This window comes from Pituophis catenifer, unplaced genomic scaffold (assembly GCF_029215685.1).
Source record: "Pituophis catenifer annectens isolate HBS135680 unplaced genomic scaffold, rPitCat1.0.hap2 SCAF_1, whole genome shotgun sequence".
NCBI classification, from domain to species: Eukaryota; Metazoa; Chordata; class Lepidosauria; order Squamata; family Colubridae; genus Pituophis; species Pituophis catenifer.
The window spans coordinates 232,571,404-232,593,425 of record NW_027256881.1 but is presented as its reverse complement, the minus strand read 5'-3'; the positions used below and the strand labels follow the sequence as shown (position 1 = coordinate 232,593,425).

Genomic DNA, 22,022 nt, shown 5'->3' with positions numbered 1-22,022 from the left:
TTTAACCAGGTCCTAAATAATCTAGTTTAAAAATTGAAAAAACTACAGTCTTACAAAAGAAGTTCATTTCTCAAATAACAGCAGTCCATATTAGCTTCCTATGAAGTATTTGGAAACCATTACTTGTGACTTCCCTGCTGTGCTTAATCTTTCCCATTCTAAAATGATAACAGTCCCAGGGTGGGATTTCTGTTGTAGTCCCTTGATGCCAAAGCAAAACTTCCAGCTAGGATGGGGCAGTTTTCCCCCGTCGATGGACTTGGAGACAATTTGTGGAGCAGAAGGAGAAGTCAAGATAATGGAAAGGAATGCAACCCAGTAGAGATTCCCCGCAAAACCAGCAGCGCCTACAGATACAAAAGATGAAAAATTACACGGGTTTTTTTACACAAAGAATTATTTCTTAGGAAGTTTCCACCCTCCCAAAATACCTGGTATTGGTCAAAGATGCACCAGAGTCTTTTAATTGGGAAGCAAATCTCCTCTCAGCCATCAGAGCACGCTAGAATGAAAATAAACATTTAGGAAAAGGTCACTGTATAGAAAAAGAATGGCCTCCATCTTTCTGTATGAAGTTCAATGCATAAACAGTCTCAAAATGTTGATGAAAGAATTTGGACATTATGTCAAACTATAAAAGAATTTCCTACATGTCTAATCTATTGGATTTATAAGGCTACCTAACAAAATATAACTAGGAGTAACATACAACATAAAATAAACAAACTAAAAGAATCATATAATACTAATGTAAACAATTTATCAATATAAAATGGCAACTAAGCACAATAAAAAACAATCAAAAAGTAACTTTGCCTATGGAAAAAACCTCTCCTAGGGTGGGTGGGGGATTATTTCAGAGCACAGACGCAGCCTTCCAAAAGATATGCTTACAATATAGTTTCCATAAAGTGGCAAAATTTAAGCGAGGGAACCTGGGGCATGCTCTCTCTATGGGAGTGTGTGGAGTGGGTAGATGTTCTTTGGAGAAGGTGGTTCTGCAAGTTTACTACTACTAGGCCATGTAAAGCTTTAAAAGTGATAAGCAGAACCCTGGATCCTATTGAATCTTACTGGAAGGCTAAAATAACTTCTAGTAGCAATGTTACATGGGTGTAATGAGCTGTTGGGGGCAATATGCTGACTCTGTAAACCACTCAGAGAGTGCTGTAAAGCACTATGGGGTGCTATGTAAGTCTAGGTGCTATTGCCATATTGCAGCAGAACATTTCAGTAAACACGAATGAAAACTGCTATCACTTTTTAAGCCATTTTAAGCCCTAACCTTCTCGCGATCACTGAGCAGGGCAAACCGCTTTTTCTCTTCCTGTTCTTGCTCCAGAAGTAATTGTGCTTCACGGTCTTCTCGTTCTCGCTGCTTCCGTAGGGCTTTCTGTGTTCGTCGGCGTTCTGCTTGTCTGGCTTCCATTTCTGCAGTTAGAGGGCCAGGCACCTGTGGTTATATTGCATATGTGAATCAAGCAGAACAGGAGGAGATCCCAATAGCAAAAAAAAAAGAGAGATGAACTTAAAGAAGACATTAATCTTCTCTATATCCTGTGCAAAGCTTTCCTCTCCATCACTGTATGAATGCTTCTTAGACAAGATCTAGATTAGGCAACTGAATCAAAAATTTAAAGTTCTCCATACCTAAAGATGACCTTCATTAATGGGCATCCAATGGGTGGCATTTTAGCTGATGGATGTCAATTTCCATCATTCCTCCCTGACTAAGTTGGTCAAGACCAGGGGTCCGAAACCTTAAACACTCAAAGAGCCACAAAGCCTAACCAGAAGCCCCCCATTCAATTCTGGAGCCAACCGGAAGTCTGGTTCCCCCATCATACAGTCTCCTCCTAGCACGGTGTCCTTTTTCCTCTGCTGACTGGAAGTCGGTTCCCCCACCATAGAGTCTCCTCCTAGCACGGCCTACTTTTTCTCTACCTGTCCTAACCGAAAGGCCTATCAATTGTGGAGCCGACCGGCGACAGGGAGCCACAGCAGAGGGATGAAAGAGCCACATGCGGCTCCAGAGCCGCGGGTTGCCGACCCCTGGTCAAAACCTTGTCTCTACTCACCTGAGCTCGGGTGTAGTCATATCTCTCTGGCTGTTCACCCATGAATCTACGGAATTCATTACGGGTTTGCTTGTTGGTAGACACACAGTATGGAGGCTGTTCTTTTCTGTCCCTGGCGTATAAAACAGTGGGTGATTTATAAAGCAAAAGTCATAGAACACTTACAAGAAGGAGCATCTTCAAGATAATCATTGCTGAGACAAAGAGATGGGGAAACTTTTCCAGCTATGAAATAGGACAACTCTCTTCTAGTTTGCTACTCGGAAACCTCCATGTAAATATGCCAAAACAATTTTGAATACCTTGGCTCTTGTAAAGTATTAATTCCTTATATTTATGAAAATCCTGAACCCATAATGACTGGAAGGGAAACTAAGACACTGGTGGAGATGCGACAGAAGAACTTAATGTTGCTTATCTCAGCTGCTTATTGCTAAGTTTGCAAGTCAGATCCCACGCAGAGACTAAATACAGTTTAAGACTGGGGCTAACTCAGGCCTCAATATATCCCTCTCCTGATGGACATTACCTGATGGCAGGGTCAGCCCCACTCTCCAACAAGAGCCGCACAACTGCAGTTCTTCCTGCTGCTGCCGCCACATGCAAAACAGTCCAGCCACTCTCATCCAGGGATGCGTTGAGCAACTGTTTTGTGACTTTATCGCTGCACTCACTGTTATCTGTTGTATTATCAGCCATTCCCAGAAGATGCTGTAGGGCTCCGATGTCTCCCATTTTACATGCTGTAAATAAGGCATCTTGCAGAGTTGTGCTGGGAGCATCTGGGAGGAAGCGAAAAGTATGTTCCAGGTGCATTTGAGATTATTATTTGGAAAGATGAGATGATTGGGATTTATATAGCTGCCCATTCCATAAAAAGTGCTTCTGGGCAGCTAACACAATAAAATCATCAGTACAAAACAACATACAACACTCCTGCCCCCACAATCCAAAAGCATCTAACCACAGATCCAACCTGCCAGCACAGGATCATAGTCTAGAATAAAGGCCCACACATGCTCCCAAACTCACCTTGAGACTCTTGCTGTTCTTGGACCTCAGTTGACTCTGGTCCTCTACATACTGAGGTACTGGGTTCAACACTTCCTGAAGTCTCCATGTTAGACTCTGTTTCAGAACACATAGTAGAAGATTCCCTGATTTTAATCAGTCCTCTTAAATCCTTGCCTAATATTTTAGCACCAGTAGGATTTAAAAACAGATGAGATTATACCTGGGATTTGCTAACCTGCAAATTCTAACTTTCCTTATCGCTAGCCATGCTGGCTGGGAAATCAAGAATTGCAGTTCAGCAACATCTGAAGGCTACAGAGCATCTCCTACTCTAGGCGACTCAGATGATGTTTCAAGAGACCACCAACCTCTTAGCAGACTCTTTGCCCAGAACCTATAGTTCATTGGCTCCTTGTCTTGGTTTGCAAGACTATAAAAAGAAGGATCTGCCAAAAAAGTCAATCTAGTCTTGTCCTGCTTGCTATCCTTGGAAGATCATTCCACAAAGCAATAAACCTAATAGGTATATTAAAAGTAGGGTCATTATTTCAGTCACTTACTTGGCGGTGTCTTGGGTTTCCTCCTCCTCTTTTTGCGATTCTGTTTTGGTGTCACCTCAAATTCACGTAAATCTAATAAATTTAGTGTCTCTTCCACCAGTTCCAGATTTTCTTCCCCCACTTCTTCTTCCTCTATCCTTGCTACAGAGCCTGTAAAAAAAAAAAGCATAGCTCGGTCTTCTCATTTCCAGATGAGAATGGGGAGAGGGGGAAGAGAAAGAACTGGTTACATTTGTTGTTTCATATTATTCACTGTATGCCATCAGTCATTATTAAAGTCTGCTATGATCACACCCTATACGTTAGTAAACTCTGTGCTGCCTGAAACATTTTCCTCCAGGGACTTCTCATTAGGCTACTAACCACTCTAGGCAAAATCCCCAGTATTTATTTATTTAGCATATGGCAAATACATGGATTTATAGTGGTTCAAATGTTCATGTCCAGTCCACCCAGCCATTCAAGGACAGGGTGGTCTATGTTGAAAAAATCAAACATTGGGCCAGTGTAAGCTCTTGATGGACATTCGGACACAATGTCAGCCCTGGAGGCCATCTTTTTCTTTGGATCTTCAGGGCTGCCAAAGTGCTGTGGGAAACTGGGAGGCGGGAATTGCATAGAGTGGTGGAGATATCTAGCCATAATAACATTCCTTTCTCTGAGAGTCAAGGACATTCTGCCTGCACCTGGAGTGGCGTGACCGGGAGGCATCTCCAGTTGGGATGGTGCATTGATTGGACTATGTGATGGGCATGTGGGTGCAGGGGAAGGGACTTTGACTTTCTTTTGGGTAGGGAAAACCTGGAAGCTTTCAGATTCAGGTTTTCCCAGATGTGCCAATATGACATCTCTAATAAAGTGGAACTTTGAGGAACTTCTAGCCTCGGAGTCTTCTTTCGTTGGGGGTGTTACTTGGAACCCTGACACACGATGTGATGGATATTTTGTCAAGCAGTCCACAGTACAATGAAGGGTAGAGACAAGACCTCATTTGAACAATGAATCCTAGCAGACACCATATATAGAGCCGAGGTGGCGCAGTGGTTAGAATGCTGTATTGCAGCTACTTCAGCTGACTGCTAGTTCAGCAGATCAGCAGATCAAATCTCACTGGCTCAAGGTTGACTTAGCCTTCCATCCTTCTGAGGTGGGTAAATGAGGACCCAGATAGTTGGGGGCAATATGCTATTTAGTATACTGTCTTTGGTGTAAGCCACCGAGAGTCCTCGGAGAATGGGCGGCATAGAAATATGATTAATAAAAATAAAAATAAATGTTGGGTACAGATCCTGTTCAGAGTTGACCAATGCTGGCGAGGAAGGTCAAAACCTGACATCTTTTGTGTAGGGTCATCTATGTAACTGCCTTATCTGGGCATTCAGCAGCCCATTTGGCTTTCCACTGTGTGTTAATGTCAAAAGTTGTTAGACAGCTGTTGAGCGAGTGCCAGAGATTTAAGCCTGCCAATTGATAGATGAGGAAGATCAGCATGCACAGGAAAAAGTGGGTTTCTCAAAATTTTGTTGTACTCCTTCACTAAGGCTTCCTGCCTTCGTAGAGCTGGTGGTGCAATGTGGCTCTAGATGGGGAGCCAGCAAGTAGGAGTTAGATTTTATACAACCGCTTATGATCCTCATTGTATCATTTAGTCTAGCATTGACCTTGCTAGTGTGGCAGCTATTAAGCCAAACGGGCACAGTATTCAGCTGTGGATATTTGTTAACTTCAATACCTGTAATGCAGGTAATCCTTGACTTACAACTACAATTGAATCCAAATTTTCTGTTGTTAAGTGAGTTTTGCCCCATTTTATGACCTTTCTTGCCTCAGCTGTTAAGTGAATGACTGAAGTTGATGATAGTACCCAGTTTAATTTAATTTAATTTAATTTCCAATTTATATACCGCCCTTCTCCCTGAGGACTCAGGGCGGTGTACAGCCAAGATAAAAAACATAGAATACAAATATTAAAACATTTAAAATATATATAAATTTTGGCCCGAAGTTAAGAATCACAAACTAATTAAAAGAATTTAAAAATTTGTTCTAAGCCAACCCGGCTTGCTGAAAAAGATAGGTTTTCAGGGAACGACGGAAGGCATTGAGGTCATGGATTCTTCTTATCTCCGGGGGCAACTGATTCCAGAGGGTGGGAGCCCCCACAGAGAAGGCCCTCCCCCTGGGGGCCACCAGCCTACATTGTTTGGCTGATGGCACCCTGAGGAGGCCCTCTCTGTGGGAGCGCACGGGTCGATGGGAGGTCGTCGGTAGCAGCAATAGCAGGCGGAAAAGTAGTTAGACTTTGCCGTCTTTATCGCCACTAGGTAGGCCTTAATATGCGACCTTACCAGTGTTCGATCAGATTCAGCGAGACTGGCCCTCCAACCGCTCTCCAGGCGTCTTTTCCGGCGCTTCATTTCCCTCAGTTGTTAAGTGAATCTGGCTTCCCCATGACTGCTTGTCAGAAGGTTGTCAAAGGGGATCACATGTGCTTGGGACACAGCAACGGTCATAAATATGAACCAATTGCCAAGCATCTGAATTTTGATCACATGACCATGGAGATGCTGCAAAGGTCGTGTGAAAAATGGTCATAAGTCACTTTTTTTCAATGTAATTTTGAATGGTCACTAAATGAACGGTTGTAAGTTGAGCACTACTTGTACTCTTCATTCTGTACACCAGAAGTCAGAAAGAAAGGATGCAGAAGATACCTACACTGATCAGGAAGGGTGACAGAATAGGAATGTATTCCTTCAGCTTCAAAATGGCTGCCCTCCTCACTAGTGCCAGAAGGCTGTGTAGATGCTTCATCCTTACGAGTTACTTTTTTCCAGGTCTTCCGAGGAGAACTAGTCAGATCTGCCACTGTTGTATTATTTCCTTAAAAAAAAAATCAGAATGTAATTTTAATTTACTTGTTTCTTTCCTCTTAAAATGCTCAAATTGAGATTACACTTCCAATAGCACCTGAATGGCATAGTTTTGGGTTAAATTTCTATAACAGAATGGAAAACTTACAAGAGCAGGACAGAACAGAACAGAACTCCAATATACTGGGATAAGACTAAGAAAACTACTTGCAAAGTTTTTAAGGTACAGTTACAAGTATTTGGGTGGTGCTGAAGGGAATAAAGAAACCATTCCAGAGAAAGTTTAATTATTTGACTGGCAATGCATTACAGACCAAAAAAAATATCTTTCAAGTGCTAAAAGTCAAGCCAACAACAGAGAAAAATTAAATGACAGCTCACCATATACCAGCAGACTGCTTAAAGTCCCATGGACCCGTTCCACCTCACGGAAGGTGGCTCTTCGGGTGCTGAAAGGAATACGCCGGATACGTGGGTCACATCGCAGAAGAGGGCCATGCTTGCTGCTAAAGAAGAGAGCTTGGTTATTGTGTGGAGCACGAAGGAAGATGCACTCTGCTTCTTTTAAATAACTTGTCCAGCTTGTTAGCAGCTCCTGAATCTCCTGTAAAAAAATATAATAGGAACAACTCATGCACAATATTCAATATCAGTGTGAGCCAGTTTAGCAGCAGGGTACTACGATAAGCACTGGTTTGCAGCTTAAATGCAAAATGTGATTCAAGAGATCCGGGTATTTTCTTTTCCCACAGAATCTTTTTTAACATCCCTCAGAGAGGGAATTATAATGGTCTGTGACAATGATCTTGTAAGCAGGAGAAAGAGCTGCAGCTAGATAACTATTGCGTAAGAGGTATCACAGCCCACAAAAAGAAAAAGGGGTACGGGTGGTGTCTCAGAAGAGAACCTCCTTAGTTTTCTAGTACGTTAGAGGGGAGAAAAGTACGTTCAGACTTGCAAGATTCTGTTACTGTAACCTTACAATAAAGCTAGAGCTAGTATTGATGGTTTGTGCTTCTTGCCTGGACTATCTCAAAGGGCTGACAGGAATGCAGACACAGTTCAAATGTTCCAGCAGAAAGCATACTGATATGCAGAAACTGCAAAAAGATGAATTCGTGTAGCTAAGCTATAATGATCCATCTATATTTATGTTTCATTACTTGGCTGGACAGGCCCACAAAATTATTATTTTTTTCTCCATGAAGACCTGGGCAATCTCACTCTAAAATAGGGCCATACGAAGGATCCAAGACCCCTTGAAACCTCTCACTTTGCAGGTTCCCTCTTGGCTGTGGACTTACTTTAAGGAGAGCAGCCTCATTGTAGCGCCGTAATGAGGCGCCAGCAGATTTTGGCATTGTCCCCTGAGCATCCCTCATTCCTTGGCCTGTACCTCGTCGAGCTCGCACCGTGTACCGATGGAAAGTTTTGTGTGCCAATATCTCATTCCTGGGAACAGAGAGAATATAAACCTTCAGCAGAAGTAAATACTTAGTACCATTAAGAAACTACACAATGAAATGAATTCAGGTTCTAGCTGAGAGAGAGAGACAGAGACAGAGACAGACATCTTCCTTTGTTACACAAATGTGTAAAATATCCTAATATACCATTCCCTTTTCCACCAATTCTCTCCCTTATGTGAATTGTCATGACATCAACATCAGTACTAGCCTGGAAACTTAGGCTATTTCCCCATATTTTATCAGAGACAGCCTGCAATGAAAGGAAAGGCAGCTTGACAGAGGCACAGTGGCAGCTTCCCTATTACAGTTCTGTCTTCTTTTAATACTTTAATTCCTCTCTGCTAACATATACAAACACTTGTAATGTTTGCCTGAAGGAAATAGATACTATATAGTATCTTACATAAATTCCAATTGTTGGATCTAAGCAAAAAAGGAATGAACTGTAACTCAGTGTTCCTGTATATGTGTGGATGTATACATATACGCAAAACAACTCTTAGAGTTTTTTTACTACAAAATGTTGCATTTAAAAGAAAAAGAATACCTATGGTCCTATAATTCAAGCTAATTACATGTAGCATTCTCTTCTTATCTAATCAAAATTTTAAAATGACTTCTGAAATCCTGGGTCACAGGGAGTGAAACTGGGTTTCATTTTAATTGATTTAATCCCCAAGAGGACTGAAATAAGAGTGATAAATTCAAGGATTGGGGCGGTGGGGAAGAAGGATTCCTCCATCCAGGGAGAATTCTCATATATGCTGCTTGCCTGAGAAATCTCCTTTCTTTTTAATCACCCTTCTTGCTTCAGAAAAAGCTAAGCCAGTGTCCATAATGTGCATATGCAGTACAGATCAATCAGTCGATCTGTCTGTCTGTCTCCATCCATCCACCCACCCACCCATCCATCCATCCATTGCCTCAATAAACTGTAGTACATGATTTATACCGGTAGAACAAGCCAAATAATCTGAGCAAAAATTAAATCAAGGATGCTTTAGTGTTAGGTATGCGCAAGGCCATGGTGTCCTTCAGCCTTCTAACAGATTTGATTTACAGTGCAGAGAAGACAATACACGTCCCGATAACAGCAAGATCCTCCATTTCTTACCCCTGAAAAACCACTCCAGCAAAGTGACCTCCACCAGCCATCAGGATAACCCAAGAGGTTCTTGGGTTCTGCCTCTGAAGGGAAGCCACTAGCTCTGCAGGCTCTTCCAAACTGCCCTGGAGATACAGAACCTCTTCAGTTAGTGAAAGGTTAAACTAAGCAACACACACACACACACACACACACACACACACACCTGCAAAATGGCTGTTTGGAATCTTTAGGATATTCTTGGCCTCCAGAGAAATGTTTATTTATTTATTTATTTAAATTTTTATACCGCCTTTCTCCCAAAAGACTCGGTGGTATACTAAAACAACATACCCATAAAATTTAAAAATGGTTTAAAATATATTAAAAATTTGGCCCTTATATTAAAAAACTACAAACACCCAATTAAAATTCATTTTCTAAGCCAGCCCAGCCTGTTGAAACAATAGAGTATTAAGGGCACGGCGAAAGGTACGTAGGTCGGGGATCATGCAAATCTCCGGGGGCAATTCATTCCAATGGGCAGGTGCCCCCACAGAGAAGACTCTCCCCCTGGGTGTCACCAGTCAATATTATTTGACCGACGGCACCCTGAGGAGTCCCTCTCTGTGGGAGTGTATTGGCTGGTGGGGGGCTATCGGTGGCAGAAGGCGATCTCGTACGTACCCAGGTCCTAAGCCATGGAGCGCTTTAAAGGTGGTAACCAACACCTTGAACCATACCCGGAAGACCACCGGGAGCCAGTGCAGCTTGCGGAGAAGTGTTACATGGGTGCACAGTGTCACTCCCATAATCACCTGCGTGGCCGCATTCTGGACCAGTTGGAGCCTCCGAGTGCTCTTCAAGGGGAGCTCCATGTAGAGAGCATTACAGTAGTCCAGATGGGAGGTGAACGAGGGCATGAGTGACTGTGCGCAAGGCGTCCCGGTCCAGAAAGGGACGCAACTGGTGAATCAGGTGAACCTGATAAAAAGCCCCCCTGTCCACAGCCATCATATGATCTTCTAAAGACAGCCGTGCATCCAGAAGAACACCCAAGTTGCGAGCCCTCTCTGAGGGGGCCAAGGTCTCACCCCCAATAGTCAGCATTGGAGCCAGCTGGCTATACCGGACGCCGAAAACCACAGCCATTCGGTCTTGGAGGGGTTGAGTCTGAGCTTGTTTCTCCCCATCCAGATCCGCACAGCCTCCAGGCACCGGGACATCACGTCAAGGGCATCATTGGGGTGGTCCGGGGTGGAGATGTACAGCTGAATGTCATCAGCGTACTGATGGAACTTCACCCCAAAACCACTCACTCAGCGGCTTCACATAAATGTTGAACAGGAGGAGCAAGAGGACCAACCCTTGCGGCACCCCACAAACAAGGCGCCTCGAGGTTGATCTCTGTCCCCCTGCCAACACAGATTGCGTACGGTCAGAGAAGAAGGAGGAGAACCACTGCAACACTGTGCCCCCCACTCCTAACCCCTCCAACCAATGCAGCATGATACCATGGTCGATGGTATCAAAAGCCGCTGAGAGGTCTAATAGGACCAGGACAGAGGAGCAACCCCTGTCCCGAGCCCTCCAGAGATCATCAACCAATGCGACCAATGCCGTTTCCGTGCTGTACCCCGGCCCGAAGCCCGACTGGTATGGCACTAGATAAACAGCTTCATCCAGGTACTGGGGAAGTTGTCGCGCCACCACACTCTCAACAACCTTCGTCACAAAGCAGATGTTGGAGACTGGACGATAGTTCACTAATACAGCCGGGTCCAGGGAAGGCTTCTTGAGGAGGGGCCTCACCACCGCCCCTTTCAAGGCGGGAGAGAAGAAACCCTCACTCAAAGAAGCGTTAATAATCACCTGGAGCCAGCCTTGTGTGACCGCCCGGGAGGCCAGCACCAACCAGGAGGGACACGGGTCCAATAAACATGTGGCAGCGCTAAGCCTACCCAGCATCCTGTCCACGTCCTCGGAAGTCACAAGGTCAAACTCCTCCCAGATAGCACTCTCAAGACCCACCTCCGTCACCCCATCTGAACCTACCCAATTGGAGTCCAAGCCTTCCCGAATCTGAGCGATTTTGTCATGCAGGTATTGCACAAAATCCTCAGCCCTTCCCTGCAAGGGGTCTTCTCTCGCTCCCAAATGAAGAAGGGAGCGGGTCACCCTAAACAGGGCGGCTGGGCGGTTCTCTGCAGACGCAATAAGAGCGGAAAAATAATTAGATTTTGCCACTCTTATTGCCACTAGGTAGATCTTAATATGAGACCTCACCAGTGTTCGGTCAGATTCGGAGCGGCTGGCCCTCCAATCGCTCTCCAGGTGTCTTTTCCGGTGCTTCATCTCCCTCAGCTCCTCAGAAAACCAGGGAGTCAATTGGGATCGGCACTGGGTCAGAGGCCGCAAAGGCACGACGTGGTCCAAAGCTCCAGCGGCCACCAGTTCTTCAGTCGAATCATGAGCCAGAGCCTCAGGGAATGGCCCAAGCTCCATCAGGAACCTATCCGGATCCATCAGGCGCCTGGGACGGAACCACCTAGTCGGTTCTGTCTCCCTGCGGCGGGGGGTAGCGGCTCGAAAGTCTAGTCGAAGGAGAGAATGATCTGACCATGACAAGGGCTCGATGACTATGTCCCCTGTTTCTAGACCATTCAACCACTGACCAGAGACAAAAATCAAGTCCAGAGTGTGTCCCCCCCGTGTGAGTAGGGCCTTGAACTAACTGGGTCAGGTCCATGGCCGTCATGGAAGCCATGAACTCCCGGGCTGCCTCCAACGTTTCACCGACAGATGGCAGGTTGAAATCCCCCATGACCATAAGTCTGGGGGTATCCACCGCCACCCCGACTATTACATTGAGCAGCTCGGGCAGGGCCGCCACTACGTGGCAGGGAGCCAGGTACGCAATCAGCAAACCCATCTGCACCCCACGACCCCACCTCACAAGGAGGGACTCACATCCAGCTATCTCAGATACAGTAGCCTCCCTCGATTATAAAGACTTTCCTTTATAATAGCCTTTATAATGTTAAGGTTTTTATGTACGATAAGGAAGTTCTGCATTTCCAAGCAACATAAATACAAAAGTAAAGAACAGTGCTTCCAAAAAGGTGTTCTTTTCCACAGAAGAACATGGGAAGTTGGAAAACTGCAACCATTCATCCCACAGAAAAAGACTATTCTTTCCTAGGAAACTGTAACCATGAGGCGGGAAAAATAATTTCAGTGAGGGAAAATTGCAAAGTGGGACAATATGGGACTTGCTTTGTTAACACATAGCCAACTTAGAATGATTTTGAAAGGGCTATTTGGTTCCAAGTTTTTTAAAAAACATGTTTTTAGTTCATAAACATCCCTGTTAGAAATAAGTTGGCAGAGAAAAATCACAATAAAAAAACTAGGGCAATTGACAGAGATATTGGTAATCATTGTTTAGCAACTGCCTCATTTACCAACTGTTCACACATCAGTGATGAAACAGTAACTTTTTTATTACATTTATGACTTTTATAGGTCTGTAAAACAAAGAAAAGCTGAAGTTATGCTTTCACTGAGCGATCACTTTGCTTAATGATCAAGCTGCCAGTCCTAATCGTGGCTGCTAAATTAGGACTAGCTGTATTCTAATGTATTGACCACAAGAACTGAAGAGCAACCTCAGATAGATGAGATAACAATATTGGTCAGAGACTCAAAATGCTTGGAAGGGAGGCTGCAGCCCATGAAAGCAGAAAACTAGGTGGAAAAAACAAAAGCAGTTAATAATACTGCAGCATACACTGGACGACTTAAAACCTGGATCGGATGTCCAATGTGCGTCCTTTTGTGTTTTACAGCTGAAAACTTAAGTGCTTCATTTGCTAATGGGCAACTAGTGATTAAAAAAGGAAAAAGCTAGAATAAGACCAAGTCGGCTCTTAGCCATAGTGTTTTCTGACATGCCTTTGTAGTGTTTAGCAGTACACAGCGAAAGACCGAAATGAGTTGGGCTTCAGAGTTTTTGAACAATACACGTTGAGAGCGTGGATTGAAGTAGCTGGTTCCTTTTCTTTCACCGTTCAGACAAGATTGTGATTCAGATTCACTAGTTGACTCACAGTCACTGGAATCAGAACCAGAGATACTGGAGACATCATCTGCATACAAGGTAACAGGGGAAAAAAAAAGATAACAAGGTAGAAATATCATCATTGGAAGGTGTGTGGGTTTTTTTTGCTCTCTCCAAAATCCAAAGAGCTTCTGCTAAAGAATTAGTCCATACTATTAATGTTAGAAGTTTTCCTCCTTAAGATTTCAGTTGGGTAAAAATGACTTTTTGAGCTAAAGCATTAAACATCCCTATTATCTAGATAGAAGTTTCACTAAAATAAAAAGGATTCAAACACTACAATGATAATAGAACATTAGATAATCTAATTGAATATGAAAGATTTAGGTAGCATCTATTGAAATATAGTTTCCCATCATGATAATTGGTATAGTATTTAAATATACAGTGTGGTCTGGTGGTGAAGTCACCCAGCTAGAAACCAGGAGAGTTCTAGTCCCACCTTAGGCATGAAAGCCGGCTGGGTGACTTTGTGCCAGTCACTCGATCCAACCCACCTCACAGGATTGTTGTGGGGAAAACAGGAGAAGGAAGGAGTATTATATATGTTTGCTGCTTTGAGTTATTTATAAACTAATAGAGGTAGGATAAAAAATAATAAACACATAATTGGTGATTCCAAGGATTCACTTTCATTAATCTGTTAACAATTTCATAGCTGGATTATTAGAATCTTTCTGCTAGGCCAGAAGTTAGTTGATTGAAATCATAAGAATTAACAGAATCCTCAAGCAAAAATGGCTCTTATCTGTATATTATTCTTCACCTGCTTGAGTCTTCGCTTCAAATTCTTCAGCTGTGAGCATCTGACGTCCCAACAATCGCTGTTTTAGGTTGAAGCGATGCCAATCTAGCCGATAATGCTCTTTCTGAATAGAAATAGTAAGTAGTTCAAAAGATTGATCTGAATTTCTTGTCATGAATAGGCAAAAACTCTTAATGAACCTGAAATGCCTTTATGACTTTACACGTAGAAACAATTCCCATCAATACATGGCTATCTTTGCAATGGTTTGAATAATTTAAAATCCCCAGATTTCACTTGAAGCAAAAGAGACTGCCCTGTTCATACAGAAAATACTTGCAGTAATGGCTACCTGTTCATCTCGATTCTCAAAAGCCTTTGAGCAAACAGAACAATACATCCGGTCTGATACTTCTAGGATTAATTTATCTTGCTGGAGTTCCTTGGTTTCTGCAAGAACAGCAAAAAATGGGCACTAATAACACAAAACTATGTGATGAAAATGCACTGAAAAAAAGCACAGCATTTCATCAGTCACACATTATCTGTGACAGAAATTGATTTATACCAGTGTTAAAACTAAAATGAAAACAGATTTTTTTAATAAAACCCAATCCTGTCATTTGGCTTAATAAGATGAATTCATATACAGTTACTCCTTGACTTATGACCAGTATTGGGACTGGATTTCAGTCATAAATCATAATGGCCATAACTCAAGACACCTAAGTGACAATATCCAATTTGATAACTGTTTTTAGGACAGTTAAGTAAACCATACAGTTGTAAACCCGAATCCATTCTCTCAAAATCTGGATTGCAATATTCCCATGTATAAAACATAAAAGCAGAAGAGTAATAAATTAATTTTAAATAGTTGCTAAAGAAATAAATGTACTAAATTTGCATACTAATCATGAAGATTTCAGGTTTATTTCTACAGTCAGGTCCAGCAATATTGGGACATCGACACAATTCTAACATATTTGGCTCTATACACCACCACAATGGAGTTGGAATGAAACAAACACAATGTGCTTTAACTGCAGACTGTCAGCTTTAATTTGATGGTATGTACATCCAACTCAGGTGAACGGTGTAGGACTTACAGCAGTTTGCATATGTGCCTCCCACTTATTAAGGACCAAAGGACAATTGGTTTTTCAGCTGTTCCATGGCCAGGTGTGTGATATTCCCTCATTACCCCAATTACAATGTGCAGATAAAAGGCCCAGAGTTCATTTCAAGTGTGCTATTTGCATTTGGAATCTGGTGCTGTCAACTCTCAAGATGAGATCCAAAGAGCTGTCACTATCAGTGAAGCAAGTCATCATTAGGCTGAAGAAACAAAACAAACCCATCAGAGAGATAGCAAGAACATTAGGCATGGCCAAAACAACTGTTTGGGACATTCTCAAAAAGAAGGAACGCACCGGTGAGCTCAGCAACACCAAAAGACCCAGGAGACCACGGAAAACAACTGTGGTGGATGACCAAAGAATTCTTTCCCTGGTGAAGAAAACACCCTTCACAACAGTTGGCCAGATCAAGAACACTCTCCAGGAGATAGGTGTATGTGTGTCAAAGTCAACAATCAAGAGAAGACTTCACCAGAGTGAATACAGAGGGTTCACCACAAGATGTAAACCATTGGTGAGCCTCAAAAACAGGAAGGCCAGATTAGAGTTTGCCAAACAATATCTAACAAAGCCTTCACAGTTCTGGAACAAGATCCTATGGACAGATGAGACCAAGATCAACTTGTACCAGAGTGATGGGAAGAGAAGAGTATGGAGAAGGAAAGGAACTGCTCATGATCCTAAGCATACCACCGTATCAATGAAGCATGGTGGTGGTAGTGTCATGGCATGGGCATGTATGGCTGCCAATGGAACTGGTTCTCTTGTATTTATTGATGATGTGACTGCTGACAAAATCAGCAGGATGAATTCTGAAGTGTTTTGGGCAATATTATCTGCTCACATTCAGCCAAATGCTGCAGAACTCATTGGACGGCACTTCACAGTGCAGATGGACAATGACCCAAAGCATACTACAAAAGCAACCAAAGAGTTTTTGAAGGGACAGAAGTGGAATGTTATGCAATGGCCAAGTCAATCACCTGACCTGAATCCCATTGAGCATGCATTTCATTTGCTGAAGACAAAACTGAAGGGAAAATGCCCCAAGAACAAGCAGGAACTGAAGACAGTTGCAGTAGAGGCCTGGCAGAGCATCACCAGGGATGAAACCCAGCATCTAGTGATGTCTATGCGTTCCAGACTTCAGGCTGTGATTGACTGCAAAGGATTTGCAACCAAGTATTAAGAAGGGAAAGTTTTATTTATGATTATTATTCTGTCCCATTACCTTTGGTCCCTTAATAAGTGGGAGGCACATATGCAAACTGCTGTAAATCCTACACCGTTCACCTGAGTTGGATGTACATACCCTCAAATTAAAGCTGATGGTCTGCAGTTAAAGCACATTGTGTTTGTTTCATTCCAACTCCATTGTGGTGGTGTATAGAGCCAAAGATGTTAGAATTGTGTCGATGTCCCAATATTTCTGGACCTGACTGTATTTTCTCCATGTCACTTCTCCTATTTTAATAATCTGAAATGATCAGAAGCATTTGCTTATTTTTAGCTAATGTTTACAATTAACCTTAGCTCCCTGTAACAACTAAGGAAACCATTCTTTGTTAACATGGTAACTTTATCTTAAAAATAGATGTTCCTAATGTTTTTAACTGGTAGACCAAAATAGGACAGGAAGAAAATGTAGAAACTCAAGGTTGGCTGAGGTACAGTCACATTGTGGGAAAACAATGAGGTCATTCACTTGGTCAACTCTAGTGATTTCATTGGCTTTGAGAAAGATGCTTAATAAAATACAGATATCTGAGAATTAACCAAGAAGGATCTGTTATAACAAGCTTTTCCCTGGAACACCCTACAGAATTATTCTTTCTGCTATAATTTCAGGACAACACAGGAAATTTTTAGCTACCTGGATCATATTCCATTCTACCTGTATGTCAAACTATATTGCAACCCACTATATAAGATATGGATTTGGTAAAGCTGACCAGTTCAAAGGCTTTGTTTTATTAACCAAATTCTTTGCTGCCATTTAGTGCCATTTAGTGGTCATCCAGACTGTTGAATCCAACATGGTAGTTCTAAGAGTACAAGGCAATGGCAACAGGAAAAAAATCGGTCAATACTTCAAAGAATGTCAAGTATATCACAATGTTCCACAGTCCAAGGTTTCTGTAAGATCAAGCTATTATATGAACAACAGTCAATTATTTATTTGTAGTACACACCTGTGGCCTAATAAAATTTGGCTAGCTAACTCTAGCATTAATTTTCTGGATTCTAGAGAACCTCTTTAGATAAGCAAACTAAAATGGAAAACACAACCAATTTCAACTTGAAACAGTAGACTTTAAATCTGGTAAATGTCTATGGAGATTCTCAGTCATCCAGGTCATGGTTGTCCCAACCAAAATCAGGTAAACAAAGTGGCCATTTGCCAAATATCCCCACCCACATTTATAACATTTATTGCTCATAAATTCAGCACCTGGAACTGCCACAGAAGTGATATCTTCTGTTGATTCAGTGACAAGACAAAGTCCATTCATTAAAGCTGTATTCTGAACAGCCTCAAAGACAGATAAGGTTTCAATAGGTTGCATGATCTGAAAAGATGAAAAATCAGCAAATTTCAAGAACAGATATACAGTAAAGACAATTGTTATTTAAATTCAACAGGGGCTTCTGAAAGTGATACAAATTACCTCTCTCCATCTCCAATGGGAGTAGAAAAGGACAGGAAGAAGCATGCCTAGAGCTACTAATTTCATTCTTACCTATTTATTTATTTATTATTTAAACTTGTATGCCGCCCAATCTCCGAAGGACTCAGGGCGGCTCACAACAATAAACAAGCAAAATCAATGTTAAAAATACCAAATAAGATTATAAAAAGACTATTAAAATCCCCTTTAAAACCCCTTCAGTCCAAACCAGCCAGGTGAAATAACCATGTTTTAAGGTCATGGCGGAAAGAGCGAAGGTTAGGGGCCACCCGGAGCTCCAGGGGGAGCTGATTCCACAGGGTAGGTGCGCCCACAGAGAAGGCCTGCTCCCTACGGGTTGCCAGCCGACATTGTCTGGCCAATGGCACCCCAAGGAGGCCCTCCCTGTGGGAACACACCGGGTGATGGGGAGCTGTCGCTGGCCGCAGATGGTCCGCCAAATACCCCAGGCCTAAGCCATGTAGGGCTTTATAGGTAATTACCAGCACCTTGAATCTCACCCGGAGGGCAACCGGTAGCCAATGCAGGTCCTGCAGGAGAGGTGTAACATGAGAGTGTCGGGACACTCCCATTACTACCCGCGCGGCTGCATTCTGCACCACTGAAGCCTCCGAGTGGTCTTCAGGGACAGCCCCATGTAGAGAGCATTGCAGTAGTCGATCTGGGACGTGACGAGGGCATGGGTGACTGTGAGTAGGGCATCACGGTCCAGGTAGGGGAGCAACTGGTACACCAGATGAATCTGGGCAAATGCCCCCCTGGTCACGGTCATAACATGATCTTCAAAAGTCAACCGTGAATCCAGGAGGACGCCTAAGTTGCGCGCCCTATCAACAGGGGGCAACACCTCACCCCCTATAGCCAACGATGGAATATTCCCTTGGAACCGGGATGCCGGTATCCACAGCCACTCTGTCTTGGCGGGGTTGAGCTGAAGCCTGTTCCTCCCCATCCAGAGCTGCACCACTTTAAGGCACCGGGACATCACGTCGAGGGCATCACTGGGCTGATTCGGGGTGGCTATAAAAAGTTGGGTATCATCAGCATACTGATGATACCCCACCCCAAAACCACAGATGATCTCCCCCAGCGGCTTCATATAAATATTGAACAGAAGGGGAGAGAGGACCGACCCCTGAGGGACCCCACACGTAAGGGGCCTCGAGGCAGACCTCTGTCCCCCCGCCAACACCGCTTGCGAGCGCCCGGAGAGGTAGGAGGAGAACCACCGTAAAACAGTGCCTCCCACTTCCAACCCCTCAAGGCGCCGCAGCAGGATACCATGGTCGATGGTATCAAAATCCGCCGAAAGATCTAATAGGACCAGGACAGAGGAATATCCCTTGTCCCAAACCCTCCAGAGATCATCCACCAGTGCGACCAATGCTGTCTCCATGCTGTACCTGGGCTTGAAACCCGACTGGTACGGGTCCAGATATAATGTTTCATCAGGGCCAGCGGGAGCTAATGTGCCACCACACTCTCAACAACCTTCACAATAAAGCGAAGGTTGGAGACAGGACGAAAGTTATTCAAAATAGCTGGATCCAAGGCCGGTTTCTTGAGGAGGGGTCTCACCACCGCCTCCTTCAAGGCGGCCGGGAAACTCCCCTCACCCAAGGAAACCGTAATAACTGCCTGGATCCAGCCATGTGTAACCTCCCGGGCCGAATAAACGAGCCAGGAGGGATACGGGTCCAACAAAGACGTGGAGGTATTCAGCTTCCCCATGATCCTGTCCACTTCCTCGGGAGTAACAGGATCAAACTCGTCCCAAATCACCAGTCCCGCCGTCACCTCCCCAACCAACCCTGCCCAGCTGGAGTCCAGCCCATCCTGAATCTGAGCGATCTTGTCACGCAGATGATGGCTATACTCCTTGGCCCGCCCCCGCATAAGGTCATCTCCCGCTCCGATTCAAAGGGGAGCGGAACACCCTAAATAGGGCAGCTGGGCGATTATCTGCGGATGCGATGAGGGCGGAAAAGTAAACATGTTTCGCCGCCTCCATCGCCACCAGATAAGATTGAGTGAAAGACCTCAACTGTGCTCTGTCAGACTCGGAATGGCTGGATCGCCAACATCTACCTAAGATGTTGGAGATCTAACATCTTAATCTACCTAAGTAGATTAAGATGCTATTCCACACTACCTTGATATGGTAGGATGACCTACCATTACTCTCAGTGACCCTGAGATGCTGCTGTAAGTTCAAATGGTCACTAAATGGTTGTAAGTCAATATGCATGTATGTTGCAAGAAAGAACAAGCAATCATCTCAATTAAGAATACCAACAAATTGAAAAAAATGAAAGGAAAAGGATAAGTGAAAAATATTTAGAGGTAACAAATAAAAAATTAAAAATAATGTAGGAATACCTATGAGTATTCATAGGTATTCCTACATTATTTCCTACATAGGAGTATTCATTGGAGAGCTGTAATAAACAAGTGGACTTAAAAGTAAATATACAATACCAAAACTTTTTATATACAGGATTCTAGAATGATACATATTTATCGAGAGAAAATAAACATTATATATAGAATGTATATATGTTTGCTTAAAATTTAAAAGAAGAATTGAAGGTAGGGAAATGTCAAACGAGTTTCAAAAAAGGCAAGGACATGGAATCAGATGACTGTAACAAGATGGATAATGAAGAGAGCAAGAAAATTTGAGGAAGTTATTGCTTTTATGAGTACATCTAGGCCACTGATTGTGTAAGGTGTCAAACTCGATTTCATTGAGGGCTGCATCAGGTTTGTGTTTGACCTTGGAGGGGTGGGGGCGCCAGGGGGCGTGGCCAACTCAATGTCAGTTATGTTGGAAGTGCCTGTGGTGGCCTGAGCACTCTGCCAGCAAAAACAGGTTCCCGAGCTCCGTTTTCGGCTGTGATGGCCTCCTGCAACCCTCTGCCAGCGAAAATGGAGCTTAGGAGAGCTGTAGGCAGCCCTTGTGAGCTCCGTTTTTGGCTGCAACGGCCTCCTGCAACCCTCTGCCAGCGAAAGCGGAGCTCAGGAGAGCCACAGACGGCCCTCATGAGCTCCATTTTTGGCTGTGAAAACCTCCTGCTACCCTCTGCCAGTGAAAACAGAGCTTGGTCCTCCCAAGCTCCGTTTTTACTGGCAGAGGCACCGCAGGCCGGTCCTTTGCTATTTCCAGGGTGGCCCTGTGAGCCAGATCTAAGCACCCCGCTGACCAGATCCAATCCCCACGCGTTGAGTTTGACACCCCTGGTGTAAGTCATAGCAGCATATGGTATGCAATACAATTAGACTAACAAGACTGCCAAAATACCCTTGAGAAATGCAGATAACACAAATTTGGTTGTGAAAATAAAAAATGGAAAGTAAAACATTTGGGTTAATATTAAACAATGTTGAGCAGCATGCTCAGTGAACTTACAACTGATGGTGAGGTATTTTCCTTGGCTCAAGACTAACTGTGTCTGAGATGTAAAAGGAGATTAACCCTAGAGAGGAAGACAAACATACATGATGAAAAAGCATTTCTATAACAAAAAGAATCGCTAAATGATATAATCTTTCAGTGATAATGTATAACTATGAAAGGCAGATAATGAAAAAGAGTGAAAGAAAGACAATATACCTTTGATTTAGGGAGCTGGAAATTGTGAACTGTGGACTGCAAGAAGAGCCAGTCAATCCTGGATAAAAAAAACGACTGTTCCCTTGTGTCAATAATCTGCAAGTAGAAATATACACAATTTCATAACGTGATGCGGGGTAGATGTTGGACTATATAAAACTGTTTGGCAAAGTTGAGATAAATAGAAAATGGGGTGGGGGGTGGGAGGAAACAAGTAGGTCAGGTAAAACAGACAAAATCGGAAAGACTGCTGGGAATGTCCTTGAAAGAGCTTACACTTGTTAGTAGACAGGTCGAAATTGTGACCCTTTGTCTATGCGTGTTGTATCAACCGTTTAGTATTCCCTATAATCAAGACACAATAAGTGTAGGGGCAACATTCAAAACACCTCTGTAATCACTTTTCTTAACCTGTAAACCACCAAACTGGCTGTTGTCACCCTTACAACCCCCTTCTTGCTCAGCTACCCTGCGCCACAACTGTTCGGTTGTGTGTGGGGGAGAGGCGACACCCTAAGCCACCCCCGATACCTCCGCACAGCCCACCGGAGCAAGGAAGGGCCCCCGCTCCACGAGCTCGTCGACTCTGTCACCGGGTGAGAGACGTCACTTCCGCCCGTCATCGTGAGTTTCCCTT

The 22,022-nt window shown here is 43.6% G+C and overlaps 1 protein-coding gene across 1 annotated transcript; it reads right to left on the bottom strand.

The window, feature by feature from the left end:
- Positions 1 to 142: 142 nt before the first annotated feature.
- ANKZF1 (ankyrin repeat and zinc finger peptidyl tRNA hydrolase 1) lies at positions 143 to 21,991 on the bottom strand. The gene is made up of 18 exons (XM_070956070.1): positions 21,917 to 21,991; positions 21,386 to 21,443; positions 21,182 to 21,248; positions 17,535 to 17,652; positions 14,296 to 14,393; positions 13,965 to 14,067; positions 13,033 to 13,226; positions 9,109 to 9,224; positions 7,830 to 7,977; positions 6,907 to 7,129; positions 6,371 to 6,535; positions 3,653 to 3,802; positions 3,111 to 3,206; positions 2,608 to 2,860; positions 2,079 to 2,190; positions 1,286 to 1,453; positions 432 to 502; positions 143 to 347 (listed from the first exon to the last, which is right to left on the bottom strand). Exons 4-18 carry the CDS (start codon positions 17,647 to 17,649, stop codon positions 227 to 229), a joined length of 2,133 nt encoding a protein of 710 aa, XP_070812171.1. The 5' UTR covers positions 17,650 to 17,652; positions 21,182 to 21,248; positions 21,386 to 21,443; positions 21,917 to 21,991; the 3' UTR covers positions 143 to 226.
- Positions 21,992 to 22,022: the final 31 nt, after the last annotated feature.

Bases quoted from the DNA above. Each gene is read 5' to 3' on its own strand.
- ANKZF1 (XM_070956070.1), bottom strand. From the start codon at position 17,649: ATGCAACCTATTGAAACCTTATCTGTCTTTGAGGCTGTTCAGAATACA. The intron at 13,227-13,964 runs GTGAAGAATAAT...CCTTGTATGCAG, and splicing joins TGAAGCGAAGACTCAAGCAG to ATGATGTCTCCAGTATCTCT. The intron at 503-1,285 runs GTTAGGGCTTAA...TTTTCATTCTAG, and splicing joins TGCTCAGTGATCGCGAGAAG to CGTGCTCTGATGGCTGAGAG.